Consider the following 18,382-nt stretch of genomic DNA (forward strand, 5'->3'; position numbering starts at 1 on the left):
GTATTAAAATCACCTCCCATCACCAGCTTGTGCGAGTCCGGATCCGGTATCTTCCCCAGCACCCTCTTGATGAATTCAACATCGTCCCAGTTTGGCGCATAGACATTAACCAATACCATCTTCCTCCCCTCCAGCTTACCGCTCGCCATAACATAACCCCCCCCCCCGTGTCCGAAACAATACTGCCCGCCTGGAATTACACCCGCCTATTAATTAAAATCATCACCCCTCTCGTCTTGGTATCCAGCCCCGAATGGAAGACCTGACTGTCCCAGCCGTTCCTCAGCCTAACTTGATCCGCCACTCTCAGTTGTGTCTCCTGCAACATCACCACGTCGCCTTCAGAACCCTCGAGTGCGCGAACACATGGGCTCCCTTGACCAGCCCATTCAGCCCTCTTAACGTTCCAGGTGATCAGCCTGCCCCCCCCCGCTGATCAACCATCCCCCTCTCTGGGCCCGCCCCCCCGCTCATGCGCCGCCATCTGCCCGCCTCTAGGTAGCCCTCAGCCCTAACCCCCGACCTCCCTCTGTTCCCGAACCCAGGTCCCTCCCTCGTTAGCAGAGTTACTCTTCCCTCCCCCCCCGCAACATAACCTATTACCCAACCCCTGCCCCGTATTGAACCAATGCACACCCCCCACTGTGCTTCCGTGGACTAGCTCACCCAGCGAGCCTGGTGACCCTCGCCTCCGGTGCCAAAAAGTCTCCCACCTATTGTTCCCTACTCCCCTGCCTATCGAAACCGCTTCCCGCATCAAACCAAAACCGAACAATCTCCTAATTACCATAGAAGACAGCCCAAGAGAGACAGAGACCCCCACAAGAAAACCCCTCAATAATACAATTTGATGTAATACAAAATTTTTTTAAAAGCCCCCACCAACCATCCCCATCAAAACACTGAAAAACCCAACAAAAACCGAATATCTTTTACTCCCCCATCTTCACCCAATCTTCAAAGACAAAAAAAAGGCAACAATCAAGCCACATGTACATCGTTCAAAAAAAGAGAAAGATACCGCCGCTTAAGTCCAAATAAGTTCACGCGTGCCATTTTTGTGCAGTTTGAACAATTCACTTGTGTGGCTTAAATTTTATCAACTTGTTTGTATCGAGATGCAGTTATAGAGCCATGTGTCCTGCTCCAGTATAATTCATGAGCTGTGGCATGGGTTTATCGGATCATGTGAAGTGCATGGAAATCTGTTGTCGGGTTCTTTGATTTTTAGCTGATGCCAGAATTGGCAGGAATCCTGTCTCCTATTGAAGTCATCTGCACATGAACAAAATGGTGGATGGCCCCCATAATTTGGACTGTGGATGTCATTTTATTTCAGGTAACCTGCCTCTTTCAGTCAAACAGGATCTTCAGTGCTTCGCGTGATAAAACTGCCCTAATGTGGGACATGTACAACAAAGCTGGACCATTGCAGGAGTTTACTGGGCATGAACTGGTGGTGACTGGCCTAGCTGTGAGCCCAGGTATGAACTCAAGAAGCCATCATTGTCTGGAATATTTTAGAATTTTGTTTTTGTATGTTTCTCTTGCCACAATAAATTCAACTGGGTTATGCATTTATTACTACGACAACTATGGTTTGCACTGATGAACAGCTAGATGTCAAATTTGAAATTCTTCAACCAGTTGGCAGCCTCTTCATCAGCCGGTGAAGGCCAGTGAGGCCGACACAAGCACAGGGCACTTGATGATGATAATGCACCTTAGTTTTCACTTTGCCACAGTTGCACAGGGGTGAGTCACAGTGTTCCCAACAGAAGAGGCTGTTGCGGCAGGGTCCGACTCCATTGTGAAAGCTGTTCAGTTTGACCCATTTGTCGTGCTGGAGGTTGAAGCCTGGGATGTCTAACGTGGAATCATCAACCAAGTGCCGATTGCTGGGCTGTGTTGAAGGTGTTGCACCACAAGTCCTGCCACAAGTCTGCAGCAGAACCGTCAAGCTCAGGCAGGGTGGTCCAGACTGGCCGCCTTGATGAGGAATTTGTTGGGTGGGCGATGTCTTCTACCAATGGCAGATGTTTTTCTTTTTCAGCACTGCCCTGTTTCTGTTTTAATAATCATATAACAATAATCTTTATTATCACAAGTAGGCTTACATTAACACTGCAATGAAGTTATTGTGAAAAGCCCCTGGTCCATTTCAGCGCCTGTTCGGATACACAGGGAGAGTTCAGAATGTCCAAATTACCTAATAGCACGTCTTTCGGGACTTGTGGGAGGAAACCGGAGCACCCGGAGGAACCCACACAGACACAGGGAGAAGGTGCAAACTCCACACAGACAGGGATTCAAGCCAGGAATTGAACCTGGGACCCTGGTGCTGTGAAGCCATTGTGCTAACCACTGTGGTATGGTGCTGCCCATTAGAGTTCTACTCTAGTTCTGAGGAAAAGCATTGTGTTTCTCAGACTGGCTTCTGAAAGCATCTTGCCTACGATTTTGTTTATAAGTCTGTAAGCCCCTGCACGTTAACTTTATTAATAAGTCCCTCCCGAATCTACAATTCTACCACTAGGCGGCAACAGCCGAGCGAGTAAGGGGATGGATCCAGGAGCCAGAAGCCGAGTGGGTGCGTGCGGAGGAGGCCTCCTGCATGGGGACCTCCCTCCGATTATGGGTTAAATGCATAACCCAGTTGAATTTATTGTGGAGGCAGGACGGGGGGACACTGACAGTCAGGGACCTATACACGGACGACAGGATCTCAACACTGGACGAACTGACAGAGAAATTTCAGCTAGCTGGGGGGAACGAGCTACGGTACCTGCTGCTCAAAAACTTCCTACGAAAGGAGACAAGGACGTACCCACAACCGCCACGACAGACACTACTGGAAGACCTACTGGACGCAAGTATCCTAGAGCAAGGGAACTGTAGCGACATGTATGACCGACTGGTAGAAAGGGACGACACCATACTGGACGCAACAAGAAGGAAATGGGAGGACGACCTGGGGATGGAGATAGGGTGGGGACTCTGGAGCGAAGCACTGCATAGGGTCAACTCCACCTCCACGTGCGCAAGGCTCAGCCTGACGCAAGTAAAAGTGGTACATAAAGCCCACTTAACGAGAAACCGTATGAGTAGGTTCTTCCCGGAGGTGGAGGACAGATGTGAACGGTGCCAAAGAGGCCCGGCCAACCACGCCCACATGTTCTGGTCTTGCCCCAGACTTGTGGATTACTGGACAGCCTTCTTCGAGGCTATGTCCAAAGTGGTGAGGGTGGAGCCATGCCCGATAGTGGCGGTCTTCTGGGTTTCAGACCAGCCAGATCTATTCCTGGGGAGAAGGGCGGACGCCCTTGCCTTTGCCTCCCTGATCGCCCGCCGTAGAATCCTGTTTGGCTGGCGGTCAGCAGCACCACCCACAGCTGCAGACTGGCTGTCCGACCTCTCGGAATCTCTCCAAATGGAGAAAATCAAATTCGCCATCCGAAGGTCAGACGACCTTCCACAGAACGTGGGAGCCATTCATGCAATTGTTCCGGGACCTGTTTGTGGCCAACGTACAAGAGGAAGAATAGTCGGGTGGCCAAGAATCAGGGGAAAATGGACGGGAATAAGGGGAAGGTAGCCGGTGGGGGGGGGGGTTACGGGTTCGTTATGGGGGTTTGATGGCAAGCTAAGGCCCAAAACCAAACTATAAATAAATGCCTATAAACATGTGCCTCGGCCATATTGGGGAATGTAAAATATATATGCCGGCTAAAGGGGGCGGCCACAATTGTTGTTATGAAGATGCTTACCTGTAAATATTCATGTAAATTTTTGTGTTTTCTTTTTTTCTCTCTAATAATTTGTAATTTGTCATATATAAAATATGAAAACTCAATAAAAAACATTTATTAAAAAAAACTTTATTAATAAGTGGCATGTAACCTGAATGTGATTTTGCTTAATTGAAATTTTAGAAGTAGATAGGAAAGTAAGCTCAAATATCTTTTTTTTTAAAGAACGGTTTAACTGTTAATTGAAAAGCTCCTTTTTCCTTGGATATTAATTGGATCCATCCTGTGTTAAAATAAAGTTTGTTTTAAGAGAAAAAAATCTCACCCCTATTTGTCAGTGGAATCATTTCCTGGGGAGAAGGCATCAAATTGAAAAATTGTTGGGGTTTCTCATCCGGTTTTGTAATATTAAGTTATGCATGCGTGCGTATTTTGCATTTATTTGTAACAACATTTGTAACAACATTGCCAGAAAAAAGGAAGAAATAAACAGGTATGAATGTATAGGAAACATACATACTGATACGATTAACATTGGGCTCCCATAGTCAGTCACCACAACCATATTGCTTGACTATCTACATGTTGCCCCATGGTATTAAAGCATACCAGGAGCATGTTTGAGGACACCAAGGCGTACCCTGTTGTTTTTTGCCATGGACGTATCCTTGGGTTTTTCTATCCCTTAGTACACTTTGATTCCGGTACCTTACTTCCCTTGTACTCTGGGTGGTGTCTCCCCTCCCGCTTTTCCTATTCTGCGCCCCCCCCCCCCCAATTCTTTTATCTATTTCGGTCCCACCTGCCTCCCTCATTGGTTGCTGCTCACGAACATGTTCTCCAAACAGGTTGGTAAATTGCTTCCACGTGTTGTGGAATCCTTCCTCCGATCCTCCGATGGAGAATTTTATCTCTTTCAATTTGAGGAATTCTGCTAGGTCTGACAGCCAGCTTGCGGCCTTGGGTGGCGCTGCTGATCTCCAGCCGAGCATGAGAGCGATCGGGGGGGCAAAAGCTAGGGTATCTGCCCTATCCCGTAAGCTCTGGCTATTCCAATGCCCCGAAGACCACCACTAATGGGCATGGCTCCACCCTCACCCCTACAACCTAGGACATGGCCTCTGAAAAGGCGGTTCAGTACCTGACAAATCTGGGACAGGACCAGAACATGTGGGTGTACTTAGCCGGGTCTCCCTGGCACCGTCCTCCCCCCTATTTCTATGCCCTGATCCTCCACCCACTTTTCCCGTATCTTGTCCAGCAGGGTCCTTACCACCTCTAGCAGTCGCCTGTACATGTCAGCGCAACTTCTGTCCTCTCGTTCGCCTTATGTTTCAAGTCTGTCCAACTTGTATGTCTAGGTAGCTGACGGTACGTTGCGGCCTCCTTGCGGAAGAAGTTCCTTGTTTGCGTGTATCAGAGCTCTTTCCTTTTAGGAACTGCAGCTTGTCTGTTAATTCCCCCAGGGTCGCTACGTATAGGTCCCCTACAGTCAGTACCCCTTCGTCCTGTCTCCACCTTTTAAAGGAAGTGTTCATTGTTGCAGAGGTGAATTCATGGTTTTTGCAGATGGGTGCCATACCGGACATTGCACCCAGACTGGGTGAAGAGTTCATTCCACGTCCTCAGCATGGCCACCACCACCGGGCTTCTTGAGTATTTGGTTGGGGGAAATGGGAGTGGGGCTGTGGCAAGTGCTTGGAGGGATCTCCTTCAGCAAGAGGTCTCCTCTGTTCTCACCCATTCCGCCTCCAGCTCTTTGATCCACTCCCATACTCTTTCTGCATTAGCCGCCCAGTGAAAGAATAGGAGGTTCGGAACGGCCAGCCCCCCCCCCCATCTTCCTTCTTTGTAGGATGGTTTTACAGATCCTAGGGTGTTCCACATGCAAACACCATGATTAATTTGTTGACTTTGGTGAGGAAGGCCTTGGGGATGAAGATCGGGAGAGATCTGAAGAGAAATCTTGGCAGTATGTTCATTTTGATTGTCTTCACTCTCACCGCCAGAGAGAGCAGGAGCGAATCCCACTTCTACAGGTCATTCTTCACCTCCTCTACCTTACCTCTTCTACAAGACTCGATAGGTTTCATTTATGGATGGATCCATGCCCAGTCCCGGAAGAAGGTCACAAAGGCCTCATTGATGCTGTGTGATGCTGTGACTAGCTTATCGTTCCTGTCCTTCACCTGTGTTATCTCCCTCGTGGTTGTCTGCTTTCTCAGCTGGTGAGCCAGTAGGCGACTTGCCTTGTCTCCATGATCGTATAAAGTACCCGAAGTTTGTGCACTGTTTTCCCTGTCTCCCCCCATGATGAGTTAGTGGGAGTCTAGGTCAGGGTTCCCCGCCATAGTTTTCTTAATGAAGTCAGCGTTGTCCCAGTTAGGGGCGTATATGTTTGCAAGCACTTCCAATGTCCCTTCCAGGACACCGCTGACCATTACGTTCCATCCCCCCAGGTTTGTCGTTGTGAAAGTTGTCCTTTTACCAAACAGTATGGCCACCCCTGTCACCCTCATACCAAAGCACTCTTAATACGTCTATCCTATCCAGCTCTCCCTTATCCTCGGGTCGGCCTTCTGCCTCCAGGTGTGTCTCTTGAAGGAAGAATATGTCGTCCCTCAGACAGTTTAGATGGGTGAAGACTCTGGATCTTTTCACTGGGTTGTTGAGTCCCCTAATATTCCAGGTGACTATTCTGATGGGGGTTTTTTTTTTGGTCTCTCTCTCTCTCTCTCTCTCTCTCTCTCTCTCTCTCTCTCTTCCCCCCCCCCCCCCCGCCATACTTGCCACGTGGACAAGCCCCTGCATGCCGGGATTTATTTTTGTTTGTGGGCCATCTAAGATGGCCGCGTTGTCTTCTTCGTTCCAGCCGCCCACATGTGTGACCTGTTGTGACCAGCATTCTTATGAGCTAATAACAGATAGTGTCCAACTCCAAAATCATAATGATATAGAGAGTTTGAAAAGAGATGACAACAGAGCAATGAATTTCAGAAACTTGTATTTAGGCAGAAAGAAAAGAAGAGACAAAATGGCAAACAGAGGATTCTCAAATTACAGAGTGAGCAATAAGCAGAGCTCGTGGCAGGAAGAGAAGGATACATTTTTTTTTTAACCTTCTTTGTCTCTGGGCTACATCATATTGTGTATATAATTTAATTTAACAATGTGTAAGGTCTCTGACAGAAGCTCTGTCTCTTCCTCACTGACTCTATGTTGGGTGCTACAATCTTCCTGTTGATCTGAATGCAGTGTTTGTATTTTTGTCCTTTTCAGATGGGTTGCAACTGTGTACGGGATCCCGGGATAATTCCGTGTGTATCTGGGATGTGGAAACTGGGGTCTGTCTACAAAGTTGCTCTATTTCCAGGAATCTGGTAGGACTGATTAGTAGCTGATCACTGCTTTTCTTAATGCTGCTGGGGGTTCATTTTAGTCCAATACTGAGGTAGCATTGCATTGTAAAAGGTGCCATATTTCAGATCCGATGTTAAACAGAGCCCTGTCTGCCCCCTCAGGTGGAAAGTAAAGATCCCATTCCATGACTTTATCCATCTGCCCTGGGACAACATTTGTCCTTTCCTTATCCTGAAACAGGTCAGCTGGTTATTTATCATATTGCTGATTGTTGGAACTTGCTGGGTATAAAGTGGCTCTTGCATTTCTTGTATTACAACAGTGAATACACTTGGCAGTACGATGCCACAGTGGTTAGCGCTAACATGGTTTGATTCAAGCCTTGGGTGATTGCCAGTGTAGTATTTGCACATTCTTCGTGGATTTCTCCGGCCACTCCGGTTTCCTCCTACAGTCCAAAGATGTGCAAGTTAGGTGGATTGACCATGCTAAATTGCCCCTTAGTGTCCAGGAATGTGCAGATTGGGTTACAGGGTCACGGAGATGAGGGAGAGTTGACCTGTGTAGAGTGTTCTTTCAGAGGGACGGTGCAGACTTGATGGGCTGAATGGCCGCGTCCTGCATAGTAGGGATTCTAAGACACTTTAGAAAGTCTTGGGGGAGCGAGAGATACAAGTTCTTTATTAAGTTTCCATTATGTTAAAATAGTCACATTAATCTCTAGTTTATTGTCTAACTTCACTAATCATGACACTATCCATGTACATGATGCTCACTGGAAGTGTGGTCCACCTTTCAGACACAAAAGGTTTAGAACAGTAGTGTTCCCTGTCTTTTTTGACATGAAGAATATATTCTGTGGCATCTCGGTACTAATTGTAGAATGATTTGCTGAAAGGACAGACATAATTCTTTTAGCACACCAGTGATCTTTTTTATATAAGTTGTGAAATTCTTTAAAAAGAGGAAATTGAGGATATATACAAGTCAGCCATAGTAGGGTGCTGATTCATTCTTCCACACTGACAGAGGTATCACTTCCTCTTTTATTCGCTCTTGTTGACCTATATTTTCCTCAGCGTACATTTAATTTGGAAGATTCAACAAAAGTGCAAGATCTGTGTGCTCCTCCATTGTCAGTCATCTTTTAAAAGACAGTATGGGGGTGGGGCACCAGAAACTGGACAAGGGGTCCGTTAAAATGGAATAGATAACTTACCTGCTAACTTGCCACCTCGGTTGGGTGTGGCCACCTTGCCACACCCAACCAAAGGCAGCAAGATCCTGGCTAAATATGCCAATGTGACCCTGATGACATAATTGGTCCTAACTGCAATCTGGATATGAATTCAGTAGGTGCTGACGGCCAACAACCCTGATGACATAATTGGTCCTAACTGCAATCTGGATTGAGATTGAGTTCAGTAGGTGCTGACGGTCAACAAAGAGAGCAGACCCATCCCACAACTCTCAGTTGTACAAGGTCCCAGATGCAAAAATTCAATGTTTGATCAGTTATGGATTGTCAGATTTTTCCAGACATCTGTTTACTTTTCCTTGGAACCCAAATTAGTGGCCTTGTATGCAACTGCTCCACTCCTTGGCCTTTTGCTATGTCATCTGGTTACATGGCAGCACTTCTCAATTAATTAAAGATCTGGAGTATAAAGCTAGTTTCAGTGATGGTTACCGTGACAACCATCGTTGTTATAAAAACCCATTTGATTCACTAATGTCCTTTAGAGTAAAGGATTAATGTTTATATTAATTAAACAATGACGTTGATGCTAAGTTAAGCCTGACATCAGATCAGACGAGCAACAGACTCCAAAGGAGCAGGCCCCAGAATAGTCTGTGTAAAGAGAGTAATGTTCCTTACCATGGGTTCTTGATGGTAAATAAAGAGTTTTAAGAAAAACTTAATACCCCATGAGTGACTTGGACATAGGTTGTAAGGCTAACCTCATGCAGCCAAAAATTAAATGAAGCATAGGGAAACAATTCAAATCATTTAGGGAAGGAAATCTGCGATCTTTGCCTGGTCTGGTCCACATGTGACTCTTAAGTGCCCTCCGAAGTGACCTGACCAGTCAGCGATGCCCACCTCCCATGAAATAATTTTGTTTTTTTAAAATTGTGGTTGACTCTTTTCTAGGTGACACACATCTGCTGGGTTCCTGCAGAATCGCTTGTGATCCAAACATCCGAGGACAAGATGATCAGGTGTGTAAACCGTGGCCCAGTTCAACTAAAAGTCACTGTAAGGATCATTAAACAGATGTTTTGCACATGCAGTAAACTCACACAAAATGTGTGTACATTTGTTTGTGTATACTTCGAATCTGGTAGCACAGTGGTTAGCACTTTGCTACACAGCACCTGGATCCCAGGTTTGATTCCCGCTTGGGTCACTGGGCATTGGCATCCTTCCCCATGTGTAGTTCTGGCTGTTCCAATTCCCCGAAGATTGCCATTACTGGGCATGGCTTCACCCTCACCCCCACAACCTTGGGCATTGCCTCGGAGAAGGCTGTCCAGAACCCAGCAAGTTTGGGGCAGACCGAAAACATGTGGGTGTGGTTGGCCGGGCCCCTCTGGCACCGCTGACATTTATCCTCCACCTCCGGGAAGAACCTGCTTATTCGGGTTCTGGTCACATGCGCTCTGTCCACCACTTTTAGCTGCATTAGGCTTAGCCTTGCGCAGGAGGAGGTGGAGTTAGCTCTGCTCAGTGCTTCACTCCAAGCCCCAACCCCACCTCTGTCCCAACTCGTCCTCCCATTTTCGTCTGGTCTCATCTAGTGGTATCCGAGCTCTGTCCATTAACTGTCCATATATTTTCTCACATAGTACCCCCTCTTTGCTGCTTGTGCCTGTCAGTGTCCTCCAATTGTGTGGTTTCTGGGGCCCTGGGGTACCCTACTGTCTCCTTGCGTAGGAAGTGTTTTATTTGAAGGTGCCTCATTTCCTGTCCTTTGGTAGTTTCCACTTCTTCGTCAGTTTGTCTACTGTCGCCAGTCTGTGCCCTACATAAACGTCCCTGACCGTCAGTGCGCCCCAGTCTCATCTCCACCTTTTGAAGGTAGTGTCTAGCATGGATGGGGGGAATTTGTGATTGCCGCAGATGGGGGCCATGGGGGATATCTTGGTTAGCCCGAAGTGTTGACTCAGTTGGGCCCATGTTCTCAGTGTGGCCACTACCACTGGACTCGTTGCGTATCTTGTTGGGGGGAGATGGGAGTGCTGCTGTAGCCAGGGCCCATAGGGTCATTCCTTTACAGGAGGCCTCTTCCATCTGTACCCACTCTCCGAGTCCACTCACACTCTCTGCCGTTGCTGCCCAGTGGTAGCATTGTAGGTTCGGTAAAGCCAAGCCACCTTTGATTTTCCTTTTTTGCAGTGTCAGTTTGGGAATTCTTGGGTTCTTAAACGCCCCACACAAAAGGATGATAGACTGTCTACATTTTGGAAAAGGCCTTGGGGATGAAGATTGGTATGGATCTAAACAGTAAGAGGAACTTTGGCAGCATGTTCATCTTGATCATCTGCACTCTCCCTGCCAGGGAGAGTGGGAGTGAGCCCCACCTCTGTAGGTCCTTTTTTAATTCCCCCACCAGGCTGGTCAGGTTCCACTTGTGGATCTGTGACCAGTCTCTGGCTATCTAGATCCCCAGGTAACGGAATCTGTTCTGGCTGTGTTAAATGGGAGCCCCTCCAGCTCTGCCCCTCCCCCGTTAGCATTCACTGGGAATTGCTCACTTTTGCCCTGGTTACGTTTATAGCCCGAGGAGGTTCCAAACTCTTTCAGGGTCTGCAGTATTGCCTTCAGTCCTTCCTGTGGCTTTGAGACATAGAGGAGCCGGTCATCCACATAGAGTGAAACTCTGTGCTCTCTGTCTCCTCTCCGGATTCCCTTCCAGCTTTTCGCGTCCCGCAGGGCTATCACCAGGGTCATTATTACATTCAGCAGCCGTCTGATGTTCGCAGTAAGTTGCCTACCCATGACAAAACCCGTTTGGTCCTCTGCGACCACCACCGGTAAACAGCCCTCCAGCCTTTTGCCAAGAACCTTTCGCGTCAACATTCAGCAGCGAAATGGGTCTATATGATCCACAATCCGTCGGAACTTTATACTTTTTGGGTATCAATGAGATCGTGGCCTGCGCTAGCATAGGAGGCAAAGTGCCCTTTGCTTGCGAGTCTGCGAACATGTCCCTTAGGTGTGGGGCCAGGACTGGTGCAAATCTTTTATAGAAGTCCGCCGGGAACCCATTGGGTCCTGGTGCCTTCCCCGCCTGCATGGAGCTGATGCTCTCCATTTCTCCCAGATCTATTAGTGCTTCCAGCTCCCCCAGTCTGTCTTCCCCTACAACTGGAACTGTTTCATCCCGCGTCCCCGTCGTGGGGGCTTGGAGGTGTACAGTCCTCGGTAGAAGGTCTCAAATGCCTGATTGACCTCTTTTCTCTGTTACCAGTCTGCCTCTGCCATTCTTTACCTGGGCTAATTCTCTCGTGGCTGCCTGCTTTCTCAGCTGGTGAGCCAATAAGTAGCCAGCCTTGTCTCCGTGTTCATAGAAGGTCCCCCATGTCTGGTGGAGTTGGTATACTGCTTTCCTGGTGGATAGCAGGTTAAAGTCCATTTGCAACTTTTTCCTCTCCGCCAGCAGCACTATGGTCGAGGCTTCAGAGTACTTTCTGTCGACCTCCAAAATGGAGTCTACTAGCTGTTGCCTGACCACCCTCTCTTCCCACATCCGTTTGCCTTGCAGGCTGTGATCTCTCCTCTAATCACAGCCTTCAGTGACTCCCAAAATTTGGTTGTTATTAATCGCCTATGGACCCCAATGTTTTTTGACAGGAGGCCTTGTCAGCCAGGAGGTCCATGTCCAGCCTCCATGTGGAGTGCTGGGCACGGCCCGTCTCCCACCTCATGCCCATATAATGTGAAGCGTGGTCGGAGATAATGATCGCGGAGTATTCCGCTCCCGTGATCCCTGGAAGCACCGCTTTCCCCACTGCAAACAAGCTGATACGGTTGTACACCTTGTGCACTTGTGAAAAGTATGAGAATTATTTTTCTCCTGGGTGCAGGAACCTCCATGGGTCCACTGCCCCCATCTGCTCCATAAATGCACCCAGTTCCCTAGCCATACTAATCTTTCTCCCTATTCTGGCATTTGTCGATCAGTGGGTCCTGCACGCAATTGAAGTTGCCCCCTCATAATCAATCGGTGTCTGTGAATGTCTGGGATTCCCGCCATAGTCTCCTTTATGAATTCTGTGTTGTCCCAGTTGGGAGCGTACACATTTATCAGTACCACTGGTGCCCCTTCCAGGACGCTGCTGAAGTTACACACCGTCCTCCTGGGTCTGTAACTGTCTTGGTTTCTGTAAACCTCGTCCTCTTGTTAATCCGTATTGCTACTCCCCTAGCCCTCGTCCTATAACGTGAATGGTACGTCTGACCTACCCAGCCCCTTCCTTGCCAACAGTCGGTCCTTCTCCCTCAGCTGCATCTCTTTTTGTAGGCTTTTAAGCTTCTTAAGTGGGTGAAGACTCTAGATCGTTTCACTGGGCTGTTAAGTCCCCATACGTTCCAGGTAACAATCCTGGTGGGGAGTTTCTGACCCTCCGGTCCTCCGCTCTCCCTTTCTTTCTTTTTCTGCTCCTGCAGCTTTCATCGCTGCTATGATTGCTCTCCCTCCAAGTTGTTCGTTTTAACAAACTAATTTGCCGCCCCCGGGGTGTTGAAGTACAGTTCCGTGCCCTTGAATGTCACCCAGAGTCTGGCGGGGAATAGCGTTCCAAATGGTACCCCACTTTTTTATAGAGCGCTGATTTCACTCTATTAAATTCGGCTCTCTTTTTTGCCAGGTCTGCCCCAATGTCTTGGTACACCCTTAATGTATGCCCTTCCCACGAGCATGATTTTGTCTGGCGGGCCCACCTTAAGGTCTTTTCTCGGTCTTGGAACTGGTGCAGCTTCCTGATATCGCCCTGGGCTGCTCCCCGGTTTTGGGCTTGGGCTGAAGTGAGCTGTGTTCCCTGTCCATTTCTGGGGGGTTTGGAAAGTCCTCCCTCCCCACTAGCTTTCCCAGCATTTGGGCGATGTAGCCCTTTGGATCTCTTCCCTCTATCGCCTCTGGCAGACCCACTATTCGGATATTTTACCATCTGGAACTGTTTTCCTGGTCCTCCACTTTCCCTTTTAGGCTCCCCTGGACCACCACCAACCTTATCACTTCGGTTTCCAGAGCTACAATCCTGTCTCTCTGGTCCGTAGCTGCTTTCTCCAGATTCAGAATCGTTGCTTAGGGGCAGCACGGTAGCATGGTGGTTAGCATAAATGCTTCACAGCTCCAGGGTCCCAGGTTCGGTTCCGGCTGGGTCACTGTCTGTGCGGAGTCTGCACGTCCTCCCCGTGTGTGCGTGGGTTTCCTCCGGGTGCTCCGGTTTCCTCCCATAGTTCAAAGATGTGCGGGTTAGGTGGATTGGCCATGCTAAATTGCCCGTAGTGTCCTTAAAAGTAAGGTTGGGGGGGTTGTTGGGTTACGGGTTTAGGGTGGATACGTGGGTTTGAGTAGGGTGATCATTGCTCGGCACAACATAGAGGGCCGAAGGGCCTGTTCTGTGCTGTACTGTTCTACGTTCTACGTTTCCTGTGCCTCCACCTTCTGTCCCAGGTATTCTATGGTGTGCTGCATGGTGTTTGTCGCCTCCGACAACACCTCCTTCATCATCATGTGGAGCTCTATCCTGATCGCTTCTTTCATGGCGTTCAGCTCCATTTTTAGCACATTCCTCCATTCGTCCCCCTGTGCGGGGGGGAAGGGGGTGCCGTTGCATCCTGCTCCTGCTCCGCTGTTCGGTTCACCGGCCATTCCCCCTCCTGGTTTGCCTGAGTCTCCGCCGCCTTGCCTCATGGGGCCGTCTGTCTGCTCGCCCGCTGTTCCTACCCCTTTTCTTTGCTGCTGTTCTTGATATCTCGCCGTCCCCTCGGTCTATTGTTGCCAAGCATGTTCTTCTCCTGTGTCCTTTGTATTCGGGTGGGTTTTGGTGGGCTTTTTAGGCTGAAATTTCCGATAAATTGACTCTGTTGGGTCCAACTGGGAAGAGAGCCACCTGATGTGCATCCGCTCAGCACCTCGCCACCACCGGAAGTCAACTGGGGGATTTTCACAGTAACTTCATTACAATGTTAATGTAAGCCTACTTGTGACACTAATAAAAATTATCAAAGGCAAACCTCAACTGAGATCAACAGCAGTAGTTAGAGTGTGCCTAAATTAATTGAATAATTTAAAATTCTTGCAAAATAGTTGTTGCATTAAATAACAATACAACAATGGCATGAAATGTAGTTGAGGTTGTTAGGATAGGTTCTTTTTACAGGTCAGGCACTTGTCTTAATATAATATATTCCCCCCCCCCCCCCAAATTCTATCTTGACAAGCCTGTTATGCTGAGCTCCAGCTGTTAACTATGCAACAACCCTTTATCCTCAGTGTGTTGTGTTTGACATTATCATCTACCTTTTCTATAGGCCAGGTTTACTGTTTAGTTAAGAGTGAGCCCTGGCTGCCCACGTAAAGAGTGGACGTGGAATAATAAGATCTGAGCAGCAGTTTTGCATCCTTATTTTTAAGTTCCTCAGCCTGCTCGTCAGTTCTGTAAATTGTGATTTAGGCACTGAGTGCTGGTAACCTCATTAAGGATCTGGATTAGTGGAGATTTTCAGATTGACACTAAAAAACTGGATTAACTTTAGTCAGGATAGTCATTTAGCTGTCTGAATGTGTAGCAAAGGAAACCCATGGGGAACTAGGTTAAAGAGGTAGGTTGTTCCTCATTTGAGGAAAGGAACATGGCTAAATTGAGGATACGTCTATTTGTCAGGGGTCCTAGCAGAAGAAATTGAGGTTCATTTGGCAGAGAATGTGGGATATTTTATTCTGGGAAGGGGAATATGGGGTTATTCCAGGGATGTTTTGAAGGCTCTGCAGAAATGCGCTGGTTTCCCTGTGTACTGTGGCAGTGTGCGGCAATTTGTCTGTCCTACGTGTGTCGTTCAGGAAGTGACAATGTTTGCCCAGCATAAGTAACTGAAAATTGGAGGGAGTTGCATCAGCGATTGCTCTTGCACACATCCTAGCGTTGGCTGGTTTCAATTACACACTCTTGAGTGACACATATTACAAAATCTTTTTTGAGACTTTTTAAAAACTTGGTGATAGGCCATCTTTGTATTTAATAACTACCTGTTTTGCAGTAGATGGATAAGCTGCTGGGCTGTGGCAGAAATTAGGTATTTTTATCCAGATTTATTGCTCCGTACCTAAGCAGGTTTTAAAAAGCAACTGCAGTTCAGCTCTATGTACCAATCTTATTTCAGCATGTTACAAGTTTATCAGTCAGACAAAAAAATAAATACAAATTAAATAGTTTGTATGCGATCAACGGTAGCTTCTTGAAAATGTTACTGTATTGCCCGGAAGATTCCAGTTATGCTTTCCTGGGATATAAAAGGCCGAGTGTCTGGATTGCAAAATTAATATAAAAATCTCAGAAAAGGCCACGGCCAATTTGAAGGTCTTGAAGAAGTCAGCTTGAATTTCCACAAAACTATTTCAATTTAATTAGACTCCCTCTTTTGTTTAATGTATTTGCAAAGTGTTGGCTCAATTTGCTTTATTATTTTGCCAACTCGCCTACTGTAAATATACAACTCTCAGTAATTCACCTGTTTATATTTGTCAAATAAATTTTTAATGATCTCTGGTGTGGCGTTTAATCATTGACGACTGGATTGAAATAAATCTAGTAGCTAAAGGTGATTAGGTAGTAGGGTTTGCTGTTCGTTTAATATTACTGTTCGATCTCAAGGCAAGAATTGATACATCCTGACAGAAATGGAAATTGCAACTTAGGGGAGGCAGTGGCTTGGTGGTATTGTTGCTAACCTGGGTTCAAATCCCACCACAGCAGATGGTAACATTTGAAATCAGTAAAAAAAAATGGATTAAAAGTCTAACGGTGACCATGAAACCATTGTTTCTTTTTTTTTATTTGAAGTACCCAATTCATTTTTTTCCCAATTAAGGGGCACATCTTTGGATGGGGGTGAGACCCAGGCAAACACGGTGAGAATGTGCAAACTCCATACGGATAGTGACCCGGGGATGGGATCGAACCAGGGTCCTCGGAGACTATGCAACCATTGTTGATTGTCGAGGAAACCTATCCGGTTCACTAATGTCCTTGGGGGAAAGAAATCAGTCAATCTTGCCTGGTCTGGCCTACATGTGACTCTAGATTCACAGCAATGTGGTTGACTATCAAATGCCCTCTGATATGAAGGGAGAGCAGTTAGGAATGTGGAATAAATGCTGGCCCAGCCACCGATGCTCACACACCCTAAATTAGATTTTAAAACTTGACCATGAAAGTGACTAGTGAGAGCTGATACAATCACTAGCATGGTTCAAAAAGAGCCAGAAATGTCCATTTAATGGCTTCCTTGCCATTGTTGTTTTATTCTCTTAACAGGATCTGGGATATCCGCGAGCTCCAGGTGGCCCACACTTTCCCAATAAGGCAGCACATCCAAACACACTGTGACGCCAGTCCTGATGGCCGATATTGCATCACCTGCAGCAACGGTTTTAGTGGAGAAGGCTGCGAGGCCACAGTATGTAACCCCCATTTAATCCCATTTAAAGAATGCACATGTTGATTGGGGGGGGGGAATTATACAGCTATTGAACTGTAGTGTACTTCACCCACCCTCTCGTGACAGATCAGGTGAAGACTCCTGGAGTTATCATAGAATCATAGAATTTACAGTGCAGAAGGAGGCCATTCGGCCCATTGAGTCTGCACCGGCCCTTGGAAAGAGCACCCTACCCAAGCCCACACCTGCATCCTATCCCCATAACCCCACCTCACCTTTCTGGACACGAAGGGCAATTTATCATGGCCAATCCACCTAATCTGCACATCTTTGGACTGTGGGAGGAAACTGGATCACCCGGAGGAAATCCATGCAGACACGGGAAAATGTGCAGACTCCGCACAGACAGTGACCCAAACCGGGAATCGAATCTGGGACTCTGGAGCTGTGAAGCAACTGTGCTAATCACTGTGCCGCCATATCGCCCTTGTTAATATCTAGTCTTTATTTATAGGCTATAGCCAGGGCTCTCGGCAATCTAATTAGGTGTTGCCAATCTGGTCTGGAGACACCAATAATGTTGCTCTTTTAACTGGATACTGATATGACCGTTATTAATGATGATACTGCTTTTCAGAGTCGCCAGGTATCAAATGATACCACTACAAGGTTTTACCGGATATCGATCAAAGACCAACCAGTTAGTTAGTTCAAGTTTACACACAAGAATTAACTTCGACATGCAACATAAAACACTACAAGCTAAATTACACCTAACACTACAACAACCATACTTAACTTCAGGCTTTCTGCAGAGGAACAAGGCCATTGTTCGGATCTTGCGTGGCTGGGTCTGGAGAAGTGACTTAGTTTCTGCTGGGCTCATCCTTCTGGTAGTGATCGTTGGTCTTGAACTTGTCTTCTGGTCATGATGCTGCAATTGGTATCAGGCATAGGTCGGGCCCTAGAGAGAGACTGAACACATGGCAGTGTCTCTCTTTGTCCTTCTGGGGTTTCGCGCTCTTTGGGGCGGTCCTTGGCTTTGGACCCAATAATTCGGCAGGCTTTGATTACTGCCTTCGATTTTGGCCAATAAAGGGGCGGATGCCTTGATGGCGGGGCGTGTCCTGAGCGATCATTGACCTTGGCTTTATGGGCTCCCTGAGCAAAGGGAGACTATTGATTAAGGTTACATCGTGCATAGTATGTGAGACTACTTAACCAATCACATTAAAGGTTCACAACCTTAATGAAACTATTCAATCATTACAACGGCAGATATGTTGTTTTGCAACTAGTGATATTGGTGGTCCGATATCTCTGGGTGTAGCCATTAAATCATCTCCCTTTTGGTACCAGACGGATGAGCCCAGCAGAAACGAAGTCACTTCTCCAGACCCAGCTACACAAGATCCGAACAATGGCCTTGTTCCTCTGCATAAAGCCTGAAGTTAAGTACAGGTTGTTGTAGTGTTCCTGTATCTGTTACCTGAGTACAGCTCTTTTGTTCTGGGTAAATGGGCCATTAGAATGCAAAGTAGCTGGGGGTTGTGATGGCGTCTAGTTATCTGAGTTGCCAATATACATACTCTCTGAGCATCTG

General features: G+C 47.2%; 1 protein-coding gene across 3 annotated transcripts in view; it reads left to right on the plus strand.

Annotated features, from left to right (window-relative positions):
- The window catches only part of wdr31 (WD repeat domain 31), a 66,307-nt gene that overhangs the window by 34,312 nt on the left and 13,613 nt on the right, over window positions 1-18,382 (plus strand). For all 3 annotated transcript variants that reach the window (XM_038781720.1, XM_038781719.1, XM_038781721.1), the window contains 4 exons: window positions 1,340-1,484; window positions 7,029-7,129; window positions 9,265-9,332; window positions 16,656-16,797. In XM_038781720.1, coding sequence (XP_038637648.1) covers window positions 1,340-1,484; window positions 7,029-7,129; window positions 9,265-9,332; window positions 16,656-16,797 — 456 coding nt within the window. The remainder of the gene's footprint in view (window positions 1-1,339; window positions 1,485-7,028; window positions 7,130-9,264; window positions 9,333-16,655; window positions 16,798-18,382) is intronic.

Source organism: Scyliorhinus canicula, chromosome 21, assembly GCF_902713615.1.
Source record: "Scyliorhinus canicula chromosome 21, sScyCan1.1, whole genome shotgun sequence".
In the NCBI taxonomy this organism is placed as follows: domain Eukaryota; kingdom Metazoa; phylum Chordata; class Chondrichthyes; order Carcharhiniformes; family Scyliorhinidae; genus Scyliorhinus; species Scyliorhinus canicula.